Source organism: Sciurus carolinensis, chromosome 9, assembly GCF_902686445.1.
Source record: "Sciurus carolinensis chromosome 9, mSciCar1.2, whole genome shotgun sequence".
NCBI lineage: Eukaryota > Metazoa > Chordata > Mammalia > Rodentia > Sciuridae > Sciurus > Sciurus carolinensis.
Genome location: NC_062221.1, coordinates 56,531,927 through 56,545,331, shown reverse-complemented (window position 1 = coordinate 56,545,331; position 13,405 = coordinate 56,531,927). Strand labels below are relative to the sequence as shown.

The 13,405-nt window shown below is 41.2% G+C and overlaps 1 protein-coding gene across 6 annotated transcripts in view; it reads left to right on the top strand.

Moving 5' to 3' along the window:
* Dgkg (diacylglycerol kinase gamma) overlaps positions 1 to 13,405 on the top strand; it is a 207,793-nt gene that overhangs the window by 39,886 nt on the left and 154,502 nt on the right. For all 6 annotated transcript variants that reach the window (XM_047563810.1, XM_047563811.1, XM_047563809.1 and 3 more), the window contains exons 2-3: positions 1,519 to 1,828; positions 13,071 to 13,147. In XM_047563810.1, coding sequence (XP_047419766.1) covers positions 1,762 to 1,828; positions 13,071 to 13,147 — 144 coding nt within the window. In that variant the 5' untranslated portion in view covers positions 1,519 to 1,761. The remainder of the gene's footprint in view (positions 1 to 1,518; positions 1,829 to 13,070; positions 13,148 to 13,405) is intronic.

Genomic DNA, 13,405 nt, shown 5'->3' with positions numbered 1-13,405 from the left:
GGAGAGAATGGGAATGGGCCTTTTTGAGGAGAGAAGTTAGTTCTCAAGTGCGCCCAGGGAGGCAGGCACCTCACCTGCCGGCCATGCACCCACACCTACTGCCTTCCTTGCAGAATAGGAGTCCCTCTCCCTCCAGTGTCTTCCCTCAGTTCTGGTCAGCCCTCACTCCAGCCTATTCACTTCTCCAGAGAACTCCCCACGTATGCCTTCCCACTGGGACCTCTGTCCTGCATTGCTCATATGCTCCAGGATCCCCAGACCTGCTTTGAAGTTGGTCCCCAGGATGGATCCTATTTTATTAAAACCTGGCTTGTTCCTTTTTTTTTTTTTTTTTTTTTGGTGTGTGGGAGGGAAGGTACCGGGGATTGAACTGAGGGACACTCGACCACTGAGCCATATCCCCAGCCCTATTTTGTATTTTATTTAGAGACAGAGTCTCATTGAGTTGCTTAGCACCTTGCCATTGCTGAGATTGGCTTTGAACTCACTATCCTCCTGCCTCAGCCTCCAGAGCCACTGAGGTTATAGGCATGTGCCACCACGCCCGGCAATGGCTTGTTCTTTAGTAACATGGGAGCCTGTGTTGCAACTGGTCGTTATTTTTCCTCCTATTAGATTGATAGTTTCCAACCATTTTTTAAATCTAAACCAGACAAGAAATACATTTCTAATGATGATCAGTCTACACATATATGTCTAACTGACAGGCGAGGGAGGCCCCTGGCAAGGCATTCTTACTACAGTAGCTACACTGTAATATTTTCAGCTCCATTCCATTCTACCCTATTCTATTTCGTGTTTTTAAACGCTGGTCCTGGCCTACTACTTTAATTTTATATCCCACAAAACTGATTTACTGAAATACATCATGCAAGGAGGTGGATAAAAGAAAAAGACACTGTCTGAGTCCATTCCCTTCCCCTTCACTTAAGGCCTTCAACACTGAGGCCAGTGAACCTTCCCTCTAACCTCCTTTTATGGCTCTCAGAAGACATAGAACTGCTTCTGTCACTAGATTTTAGCCAACCTTGTGATTATTTGAATTTTCAAAATGGCCCACCAGAGGAAAGTAAGCAGCTGTAATGGAGGAATTTAGAGATCAGTGAAGGAGAGAATGACTTACCTTTCAAATCTCCCCATATAGGTCACTGTTCCTATGATTACTCATGAGGCATCCTAAGGCATTTTCATTCCACGAGGATTCCTTTAGGTAGCTCTAGTACCACCACTCACCTGAAACATTTCGACTTTCCCAAGATGGCCTACCTACACAGGCCTTCCCTTTATGGCCTACCTGTATTCATATGGGTCATCTGACACCCACCCACAGCCAGAAAATGGATGGCAGTTGTGCTGGTCTGGTCTCTGTGCCCGCTTCAGCCCTTCCTAAAGGGAGATTGCTCCGTGAGAACCTCTGAACCATTGCCTTCGGAAGATCTTTCAGCCAAGGACTTTTGGGTTTTTCTTTTTTTTAATTCTAGCGTTCTCATTTACAATGTCTTTTCTGCTTCCACCTAGGAGAAACCAGGATTTCTGAATTCACCTTGACTACCAACAGGAGGATGTTGCCTGAGGAATAGCAGAGGACTTTTCGCAGCTTCAGAGACGTGCCTGCCACTACCATAGGCACCGAGTCCTCTGAGAAGTGTCCTGAAGGGCTCCTTTGTTGCACACCTGCCATGAGTCAAGCCTGGGCCTCGGCTTCACCCTGGTGAACAAAACTCCATCCCTAGCCTCAGAGTGCTCACACCCAGTTTAAAGATGAGCCAAGAGCAATGGGTCTCTCTCACTCCTGAAGAATTTGATCAACTTCAGAAATACTCGGAATGTAAGTAGCTAGATGGACAGACACGGGATGGGATTTTCTCTTGGGTGGAAAGGATATTTCTGGAGAACAGAGCAATATAATCATTGTAAAGCCACAGAGAACAAGGTCAGGCCTGTCAGTTTCTATTGCCTTATAAAAACAGAATTAGGGTCTTTAACATAAAAACACAATTACCTTTAGGCTCTATAAGTAATACATGCTCACCTCAGAATTTGGAATATTCATGGAAGAAAACAGAGTGGGTTAAAAATCGCTGGTCAACTCTATGAACATTTTGGATCACTCCCTTCCTGTGCATACTGTTTTACATAGTTGAGTTCTAACAACGTTCTTTTTTTTTCTAAACCTGAGTTTTTCACCAAACACCATTATAAGTATTTGTCGAGTTAGTTAAACCTCTCTATTGCTGATTTTGAAGCACTGCTGTCTGCATGGTCTCCACGTTACTCAATCACTGACTTGAATACACTTTTGCATTTGGACCCAAAGCCTTCTTCCAGTTAGGGATTGAACTCTGATATGAGTCTCTCTTAACTTTGATCCAGGAAGTCTTGGGCTTTCACGTGGCACTCTTGGTTCCCCATTCACTGTGCCCAGGAACCATTTCAGCGCACATGTCAGTAGTGGAGAGGTCCTCCACATGGGCACATGGCACTTAGCTGTGGCCCCCATGGGTCACTGCTAATCCTGACTGGTGACAGGAATCTGCTTAGGCTGAGTCAGAGGCCTGTGTGACCACTGCCCTCTGCACAGAGTGACATCATTGATTGTGCCATAGCACCGATTTTCTTCAGAGTCCTTTGTCTTACAGAGTCACCCTCCAGCCCCCTGCTCACCTTGCTCGAATCTCTCCCTTCCCATTAATTATAATGGCAGCTTTGTAGATCAGCCTACTAAGGTCGTACAGGTCCCCTCCAATTGCCCTTTTGATGGCCCCTCCCTCTCCCTCATAGCAGGCAGCCCCATAGTATTGATCTGAAAGTAAGATCAGGTCTCCCACCATTACCAGCTCTGCTTCTTATCTCTGTGATGAGACAGCCCTTAATACCCAAGCCTCCATGTCCTCTTCTGTACAATGAGAGGTCTTGACTAGGTGTTCTAACCCTGTGGTACCACCTGGGCCTAACATCCTATGACTCCACATGGTCCCCAAGGTCAACAAGAGCCCCATTGGATACTGATCGTTCTCCCTCTTGGTACTCTGGGACCTGTGCTCTCTTGTCTAACCTCCATGAGTTTAGAGAAACTCTATAATGTACTGACAGGGAACAAGGAATCACCCTCCAGGGTAGATTCAATTTAATTCACCCTGCTCCATAGGTCAGCCAAGTACCAGCCCTGTCAGGGATGAAAAAGAAGCCTAAAGAAAAGGCCTATCCTAGAGGGATCAGAATCTTGTTAGGGAGTCAGAAATATGCTCATGACACAAACAGAATAGCTCTAGGGCATCAGGAAGCATCTCTGGTGGTGTTGGTTAAATGGAACTTTTTAAAGGTACAAGAATCCAAGGCCTGGGAAATCAATACAGGAGGGTGTGTATCACACATAGGTGGAATCAGCAATAGAAATTTATTGTCTCCAAGCTGTGGAGGCTAGAAATCTAAAACCAAGGAGTTGGTAGGGTCAGTTCCTTCTTAAGACTGAGAGAAGGACCTGTCTTAGGCCTCTTTCCTCAGCTTGTCTCCCTGAGTCCCTTCACATGGTCCCCATGTGCCTGACTCTGGGTCCAAATTTTCCCTCTTTTTAAGGACATGGTTTTATTGAATTGGACCAGCACTACTCTGGTATGACCTCAGCTTAACTAATTACATGTGCATAGGCCCTATATAAAGTCACACTCTGAGGTACTGGGGATTGGAATTTTGATACATGAAGCAGGGGACACAATTGAACCCATAACAGATGATTTAACTGCATGAACTCTAAGGGAGAAAGGTTTAAAATGCAGATAGTACTGTCATGTATGACTAAACAGGACACGTTTTAAAAATGCAGATACTATAGATGGTAGAGGCAATAATGGAAGCAAAGGCAGAGGGGCCCAGAGGGAGAGGGTGTACAAGAGGGGGTGAGCAGAGCTCTGGGATGGATGGGGAAAAGGAGCACGAGGATGGGGAGGGAGATGTAAGGAGGGACAGAGATAGTAGAGGCCTTGGTCTTGCACATTGAGTTGTGTGCCTTGGATGGTGGTGGCCAACATAGAATTGTGAACTGAAGACTGTGTGCAGGTGACTCGGATCAGGGAACTGCCAGGTTGGGGAGTCAGGCAAAGTCCTTTGGGCAACTCTAGTCTGAGCTGAGGGATGAGGTTGGAATGGTGAGTGTGGTAATGAAGAAATGCTGATTTGTGGGAAATTGCAGTGGATTCATCATCAGAACTTAGAGGAAAGAAGAAGCCATTAAAGACACCTCAAAGGCTGAATCTGTAGAAAATGGCAACAGTGGGACACAGGGCTGGTGGAGACAATTTGGGAATGTTGACTTTGAGAGCATGAGGACATGTCCACTTATGCCAGACTCCAGGGAACCCAAGAATGAGATGCAGTTCCTGTTCCCAGAGAGCTCACATCTTCATGGGGGAAAACAGAGAGGACCCAAACAATGATGTCACAGCATGGCACGTGCTGAGAGGTGGGGAGCCCGGGGTAGGAGACCTAACCCAGCCCAGCGGGGTCTCCCCGTCACAGAACAGACTGAGATCATAGAGCACACATCGTGGGGTGGGGTGGAGGAGGAACTAGAAGGCCGAGGAGGATCCCATCACAAGGATTCAGTCTTCTAAGTGAGATATCCCTTCTGTGGTGGGTGTTTGTGGCTAGGCTGCATCTCTGACTTGTGAATCATGTGTGGAGACAGAAGGGAAAGAAAAAACTAAGAATGAAGACACTTTAGAAAACCAGGAAAAAAGGAGAGGCTGGAGAATGTGGCTTAGGGTATGCCTTCAGCTGGTGGTCAGTGGAGGAAAAGGAGTCAGCAGACACAGAGAGAACAACCAGCAAGGCCAACAGGTAAGGAGGAGCCCAGGATGGAGGGAGTGAAGGGAAGGAGAGGCTCTGGATATGGCAAAGCAGTTGAGGAGCAGAGGGAAGGGAGAAATCAGAGTATTTACTAGGAAGGGGTTCTTTCCTGGTTTGGATCTTTTCTTTAGCCAGCCTCTTTGTCCTGTGACCTTTCCTCACCCTTCCCATGTCCCAGGACTAGATGAGGTACTCCAATACTGTTCTAACAGGCGAGGGGGAAAAAAAAAAGATAAAATTCTTGGAAAATGATTAGTCCTGAGAGGAAACCCTGAAAAAGTCACTTTTAGATGCATTCTGGTATTCAGTCAGATCACATTGCCATAGCAACCGCTCTTCCACAACCACACAAACAAGAGCTTTACAATAGCGAAATAATGAAGTGTACAGCCCGAGAATTGAGAACTTCCTCCCATGAAGTTACCGAGTGGGAGAGGCTCTTGGTGTGCTCCGTTTATGTAGCAGAAGCCTGCATATTCTCTGGTGGCATTCTGGGAGGGGAAAATCCTTTCTAAAACTACTCTTGGAAAATCGACCAAGTTATATTGTTATATTGTGTGCCTGTACAAATATGTAAAAACAAATTCCACTCTTAAATGTAATTACAAGGCACCAATGGAAAAAAAAAAAACAAGAAAAGAAAAAAACAAGAATGATAAAAACTGCTTTTGGAGGCATAAACTTGGATACATTCTATACTATTTTATATGCTGCTTTCTTCATTCTTAATAGTGTTTCAATTATCTATCACTACATCAAAATCACTTCAAAACTCGTGGGTTTAAATAACAACCGTTTTGTTTTTTTCCCATGATTCTGTGAGTCAGGAATCTGGACAGGACTCAGTGGTCTTCTAACATGATGGCTCAGAGTTCCGGGAGCATAAAGGCAGCAGCTGTCAGACCTTTTAAACACCTTGACTCAGAGGTCCTAGAATAGAACTCCTTCCACATTCCATGATTTAAAGCAGTTCCAGACCTGACCCAGATTCCATAGGGTGGGGAAATGAACTCCTTATCTCATAGACAGTGGCTCACAGCCAGAGGGGAGAGAGAGAATGGACAGCCACCATCTTTGGAGACCATGATTTCATCATTCAGTGCTCTCTGGGAGCATGATTTTTAGTAGTCGAAGACTTTTTAATACATTTACAGTATTTCATTTCACCAAACCAGTTATTACAATCTTAGGATGCATTAACAGACACGTTGTATCTAGTAAGGCAAACTGTATCCCCTCCCACCCTACCTTGATCATGCCTCTCTGGACACTAAACTAGTATTTATGGGTACTACAGTTTACAATGGACAATGGATAAACTAGATCTGTTTGAGAAATGTTGCTGGCAGAGCAAGGGGTTTCACAGCCTGATTGCTGGGGAAGGGAAGGAAAAAGAGAGAGCTTGTTGTATTAAAATAGCTCAGTGCTGTTTGGGGAAGATGTGATAAATTAATTTTGAATGGCTTCAAGAAGTATCCCTGGGACTAGTGGGAGGAAATCATAAGTCACACCTGTCCAAGGTAGAAGATTGACTTTAAAGTGTTGAGTTTCCTTTCCCTGGAACTATGTGGCAGAGTTGGCTGAGACACTATAAAGAAGAATGAGCCTTAGTCATCTGGTTGATTCAGTGACTTTCATGAACCCTTCCAAGATTTAGTTCCTATGTCTAGGAGGTTTCTTTTCTACCTCAGAGGGAATCTCACATGGGGACACCCACTATTGACCCTCTTTCTGACAATCCTGATGTTTATTGTGGGGCAAGGGCACCCCCCCCCCAGGATTCATTTGTTATTTAAAAGTTCCATGATTTATCAGTGACAGAAACTATCAGTTTTTTCAGAAAGGAAAAAAGTTGGTGAGGCATTAAAAGTTTGACTTTTAATTCTCTAACACTTCCTACATCTGCTAGTGGTTTCTTAGAACATGAAGAATTTTTAAAACTGAAAGAGATCTTACCCATCATCAATTCTAATTCCTACCCATTTTATGAATTGAAACTGGAAGCTCAGGGTCACACAGAAAGTCAATGATAGCATAGGAATTAGAACCAAAGTCTCTAAATTCTAATGCAAGGTCAATTTGTTTTGATTCCATTCCAAAGAAATTAAACAATGCCCAGTGGAATCCAGCCTTCAACCTTACCTTAGTAAATAGATGATAGATAGCTCAATTATATTATAATAGGCAAAAATTTTAAGTATATTTAAAGAGAATCAATCAGTACATTGTGCTATTAGGAAATATGTTTTGTTAGAGGCCATTGAAGGCCACATTTCTGACTTTAATATGTCAATACAGTTCAGAATTCAAACCTGTCATTGTCAATAGGGGAGTTAGAGAAAATGTTTAGAGCTGATATGTAGAACCATGTAAGGGTCTGAGCAAGCATTGTTGAAACCTGAACCCTAGGTGCATAAAGGATCATCTCTCATTGCTTCTGTCTTAGAAGGGAGAACCATGACTATTTCTTACCCGCATCTCTGTCAGTACAATTGGTCTTCTTTTTCCATAATGATGACCAGGAATCTGCTCACAAGGAGTCACAGAATCTATGGATGGGGAGAAATTTCTGTGGAACAATGGCTCTCAAAGTTTGGTTTAACTTGTTAAATGCTGAATCCCATGCAAGGCTTTGATCACTTTCAATGCCACCCTGACCCATTTACTTATAATCTGTAGACATGGGACCCAGGCATCAGTATTTTTTAAAGCTGACTGGGCGATTCCAAAATGCAGCCAAGGTTGAAAACACCTGGTCTAGCTTTTTCCCCTATGCTCCTGGGACTATAGGGCACACGGGACAAGCAAGTCCAGCCCAATCCCTTTTCTAGCCCTTGTTTATTCAATAAATCTTTATTGAGTATCTGTTTGTGCCAGGCAATGGGTGAAGATAAACAGTGAGCAGGAAAAGAAGCACAGCTAGGAGAGTGTGATACAAAAGTGAGTCAGGGCTTATGAAGCTGGGCTTCTTGCATGTGCTTCCATGTCCTGCCCTGGGCCCAGTTCCTTCTGGCCAGAGAGGTGGTACTGTCAATGCAGTGCTTTTGGTCCTAGCACCTCTGTTTCAACATCATCCTGCCTCTTTCATGACCCTCACAATTTTTTTGTGTATCTCACTGTGTTCTTCACTCCTTGAAGCAATTAGAAAATTTATTCATATATTCCAGCCTTCATTTGAATACAGAAAATTTAGATTTTATTCCTTTCCTTATATGCCACATTTCCTCCCCTTTTTGCTGTGTCTCCACCCTTTCTGGTCTTTGGAATATGTCCCTGTAGCCTCAGCATCATGGTCTTTTCTGGGTTGTGATAGGCAAGCCTCAATATTCAGCCCACAAATCTGTAGGAATGTTGCCTGGGCTCGCTCACCAAAAGTGAGGTCCATGACCTGCATAAATTAGTTCATCTGGATCTAATTCAAAATGCGGAATCTCAGGTCTCTACTGTCAGAATCTGCATTTTTACCAGATCCCAGGCAATTTGTATGCATGTTACAATTCAAGAAGCTCCTAGAAAACTTTGAGGAATGAAAAGTTATGCACCTTAGGTTTTCACTCTTATATGTTGGTTTTCAGATTCACTTTCAAACATGTTGACTTATGATAATTTTAAAGTTTAAAAGTTCAGTAGTTTAGTGTTCAAATACTCGGTGTTCTTAACTGGAAGACAATGTATAAATGCTGGGTTCTGGTCCAGACAGCACAGCTGATGTTCTTCTACAAACACAAATCTCTGATTTATCTGTTTGTTTATATGGAGGGTATCCCTGCCCCACACCAACAGGCAGAAAGGTACTGTGAGCAGAGCCAATTTTTTCCTTATGCCGGTTTTTTGTATTTTTAAATTTTTATACATAATAGTTTGGTTTATTTTGACAAAATCTTACATGCATGGAATTTGATTTACTCTGTTTCAGTCTATCCTCCTTTCCTCCTCCCTCCCCCTCTCTTCTTTCTCCCTTATATAGACTTTGAACTTTCTCAAATGCTGGGAACAAATGCTTGATTGAGGACCTAGAGTTCTTGGTACACAGAGCATAAATAAATAATTTTGAATTGAAAACTTAGTGCAGTTGTTACCACTAGCAACCTTCACAGAGAAGAACCTTCTAAACAACTGATTTAAGGTAGAACTATGGATTAATGGTCTGGGTTAATGCAAAACATACCCCTGCTTTGTCAACCAGCAGAATAAGTTGACCTGTTGGGTGTAATTCTTTAATGTTTTCCACTTAAACAATGGAGAATGTCTGCCATACACAGCAATTTTAGATTTGCTGGAGTATTTGCTTTTTTTTTTTTTTTTGGCAATAATTATTCAGCAAGTTCAGCTGCTTCTTAAGACAGGCTTTGCTTATAAGAATAAAATCACAGCAGAGAGCAGCAGTTCTCAACCTTGACTGTGCATTTGAATCCCAAAGGAAGGTTTAATATGTAAGATGTTGGCTTAATTGGTGTAGGGTGTGGTTTGTACAGTGTTTCTCCTGTGATTCCAACACAGTCAGGCTTGAGAGCAACTGTCATAGAGGAAGGGTCTTGCCTTCTGATTTGCCAGTGTTTGTGTATCTAATGAATCTCATAGCTGTGTCATATTATTCAGATATGTTAAAAATAAGAGTGACTCACTCACTAGCTTTGAGCCCTTGAGGGAATCACTTAAATTCCACAAACCTCAATTTTCTCTTCTCTAAAAGAGGACTAATTCTTTTGAACTCTTCTCTAAATTAGGGATAATTGCTATATTAAAAGAGAGTTGTGGAGATTTAAATACAATATGAAAGCTACTAGGTCAGTGCCTAGGATATAATAAGCACTCAACAAAATGGGAGTTGTTACAAATAACTGTGGCCATGGCCCTGTTTTGTACACTCAGAAATGGAACTCAATGTCCTCTGAGTCTGGTGGTAGTATCATGATACAGGCTTTGACCATGGAGTTCTCTACCGAGGTTACACTACTGGGAATCTGAAGTAAGATCAGAGAATGCTCCAGAAAAATCCCTCATTATTCTTAACTGTCTTAAGATGAAACAGAATGGAGCAGTGATCATCAAAGTGGATTAGTCATGCAAAATACCCACTCACTCCTCATGGAAAGAGAAACCCAGCCCAGAAATCCTCCAAGAAGAAAACTGCCATAAAATATCAGGGTACATCCAAAGAGAAAGTGATGTGTTTCAAATTTGAGAATTAGGCTATTTCCCTTTTTGAAAACAGTGTTGATACCATAAGCCCATAAAAGCCCATAAAATGAATTGTGGTAAATCATGATGAGGAATACCCTTCATGGAAATTTAGTCAGAAATCTCTTAGATTATATATTTTTTTAACTTTAGACTTTTCATCAGCTATCTTAGAATAAATGTTTTCTCATTTTTTCTTTTTAAAATCTCTTTTTAAATGTGAACATGTGATAAATATGTATTTCTGTACATATCATATCTAAATATAATGCAGTATTTTTAAAAATAGACCCATAGCACTTTAGGGCCAAATGATTTATGCTGGGGTGAACTGTGGAATCTCTAAAATGTGATGATAACATCAAAACAGTATAAGTTCCATTGAAATCACTCCCTGAATCTCAGTCAAAATGCTCACTTTATACTACTATTTCAGAAACCATACCAGAGTTCTTATGTTCTCAGATTTGCATTTTAAAAATCTGATCACTTTGGTTGAGCTGAAAATGTCCCATTAAAATAGATTTGAAAATGTAGGGTTTTTTCCTAAATAATCTAACAGCTTGTAGAATAATTAGAATATACATGTGATGGAACTGAGCTCTGACCTAATTCTGAACTCTCTTTCATTCTGATTCCTGCGTGGCCTGTAGAAAACAAAGACCTGGTTGTGTTATTTTACCATTCAAAAAAAATCTTTAACAATTCAAATCAATAACATTAACTCAGCTGTCAAGATCCCCATAAATCTTGCCCCAAAATATTGATTCTAACTTTTTAAAAATGTTCTGGGGTGCCCAGAACACCTGCATTAGTTGCTCATTCTGTCTCTTCTGAGAATACTCCTTCCACTTCATGTCTACCTTTCAAAACTTTACTCATTCTTTATGCCCCAACTCAAATGCTATCTTTTTCAGAGGACAGTCCCAGTCCCTGCCTCAATCTTAATTTTATTACTTTCTTACTCTGTGTTTCATAGAGCTTCATATCATTACTACAGCATTAATTATACTTTTTGTTTTGTTTACAATCATTTAGAAAGTAATAGTGAATGACATATAAGGGAAGAGAACATAGACTTTGAACAGGACAAGAACTGATCTAAAACTCTGTCTCTTGGGCAAATCACTTAATTTCTCTGAATTTCAGCTCCTTCATTTATAAACTGAAAAAATATTACCAAATTTGTGTGGATTGGTAGGGGATATCTTATGAGAATACACAGGTAAACATCCTCATTAAGGGGTAGCTAATATTACCACAGTTATTCAGATCATCTTCCCACTAGTTCATTAACAGTACTTTACAGCATCTCACACTCCATAGTGATTTCCAAGTTGAATGGAAGCAACCCAAATTGTTGGCATCTGCTGCCTGGATCTTACTGAGCTATTAGTTTTTCAACATCTGTTTTGAATTTCAGAAAGAAATTTCCATTTTTAGACAACAGCAGCATTTTCCTGTGGCATTTCAAATGTCTCAATCCTGCAATGATTATAACTTCTGCTTGATAGAATCCAAGTCAGCAAAACCAGGGTGAACAGCCCAGCCCACAAGTATGTCTACTTTACTTAGGCCAACTAGACCATAATTCTCTGTACAAAGAGCCTGAACAACAAGGAACACTGTGTGAGCTTTTAATGACATTGCCCTTTGCTCAGATGTTTAAATAGCAGCAATAATGGAGTTTGAGAAGCTCTTAATTATCCACAATACTTGGAGACAGGGGAAGCAGGTCATAGAAGACCTTGGTTTTCTTTGATATCTAGAGTGTTGATAACTATACGGGATGCACTCACAGTGTGTTTTTAGTGACACTTATTGAGCCCCTTTTCTTGACTCCCGGTTCCTTTATAAACTTCCCAAAAGAAATCTCCAGTAGTTTCTGAATTATTTCCTATAGAAAGCAGAATTTTCTCATTTACCATGATTCCTGAATCATCTAAGTCTTTTTTTGCACTCTTCCAATATATATGTAACATATAGGGAACGCTGAGGGGAAAGCCTGAGGAGCAGGGAAGGCTTAACTTCCAGAGGAAAAAGTTTTGGCTGTCGGAAATGTAATAGAACCGCCATAAGAATATTAAATCAGCCATGCTAATTATGAAACATAATTGAGGTTATGTTTTTGTGTCAGGACAATTAGCTCAAACCACCCCCCCCCAGTTAAGATAGAAAATAAAAATCAAGAAAAGAGAAACAAGGATATCAGAATCCCAGAATTGGAAGAAACCACCTTATCCTGGTATACAATGATGTTTCAGCACCAAGGACAGAGCCATAGGGCCTTAATACTAGCCCATCCTATAAAATCGACAAATTTTTTAGTGTTTTAAAATTTCCACTCAAATGATTGTACACTCATCTATATATTGTTTTCCTGAACACGGGTTATATTTTAGATCTTGGTCTGGTACATAAAGACACCACCCAGCTACAGTTCCCTAAGTGAAACTAGGCAAGAAATGAACAAGAGAAGAGTTAATAGTTATAATACTATATTATAAGTGCTATTACAGAGTTGTGTATAAGTTATATGGAAGCCAGAGGAGGGAATGGTTACTCTGACTAGTGCAAAGAAAGATCTTACAAAGGAGTTGACCTGTGAGCTGGATATTGAAAATTGAGTTTGCAAGACAGAGAAGAAAGACCATGAAAGAATGCAGTACATTCAGAGCTTTCTGAAAATGTGATTTGAGGTAACTGAAAAGTAGGGTGAATAGGAGAAAAGGATTAGGCTTGGTCACATCACCAAGGGCTGAACTCAAGCTAAGGGGGTTAGGCTTTATCTGGAAAATGGAAATTCATGGGACAAGGACATGATCTGACCATATTTGTTTTAGAAAGATAGTCCAGACATCAGAAGAGAAAATAGACTAAAAAACATAAAAAATAAGAGGGAAGAAGGTTGGATTAGGGATGTTTGTCCATCTGCTCCTGGAAATGAGGGGCTGCTCCATTATACCATGCTTAGAGAGAATTTACTCATTTCAGCTTTAATTAGCTGCTCACAAGAGTTTCACGTGTGGATTGTGTCTCTCCAGATTCCTCCAAGAAGATAAAGGATGTCTTGACTGAATTTAATGAGGGTGGAAGCCTCAAACAATATGGTCCACATGAGGTAAGAATATTTCCATTTCAAGCCTTTTTAAAATTCCAGTGTTCCAGGCTTTCCATAATGTGTTTTCCTCTTGGAGGCTTAGCTTAAAGAACTTGCTCCTTGATCTTTTTTTTCCCCTAAGTCTCAAGTGAGCCATCAGTGCATCTGACATTGAAAGTTTCCAAAGTCCATTCACCCATCCCACCATCATGCTGAGCACATCGCACCTTATTCTCTGCTCAAGCATATAATTCCTGCTGCTCTCCTTTTTTTTTTTTT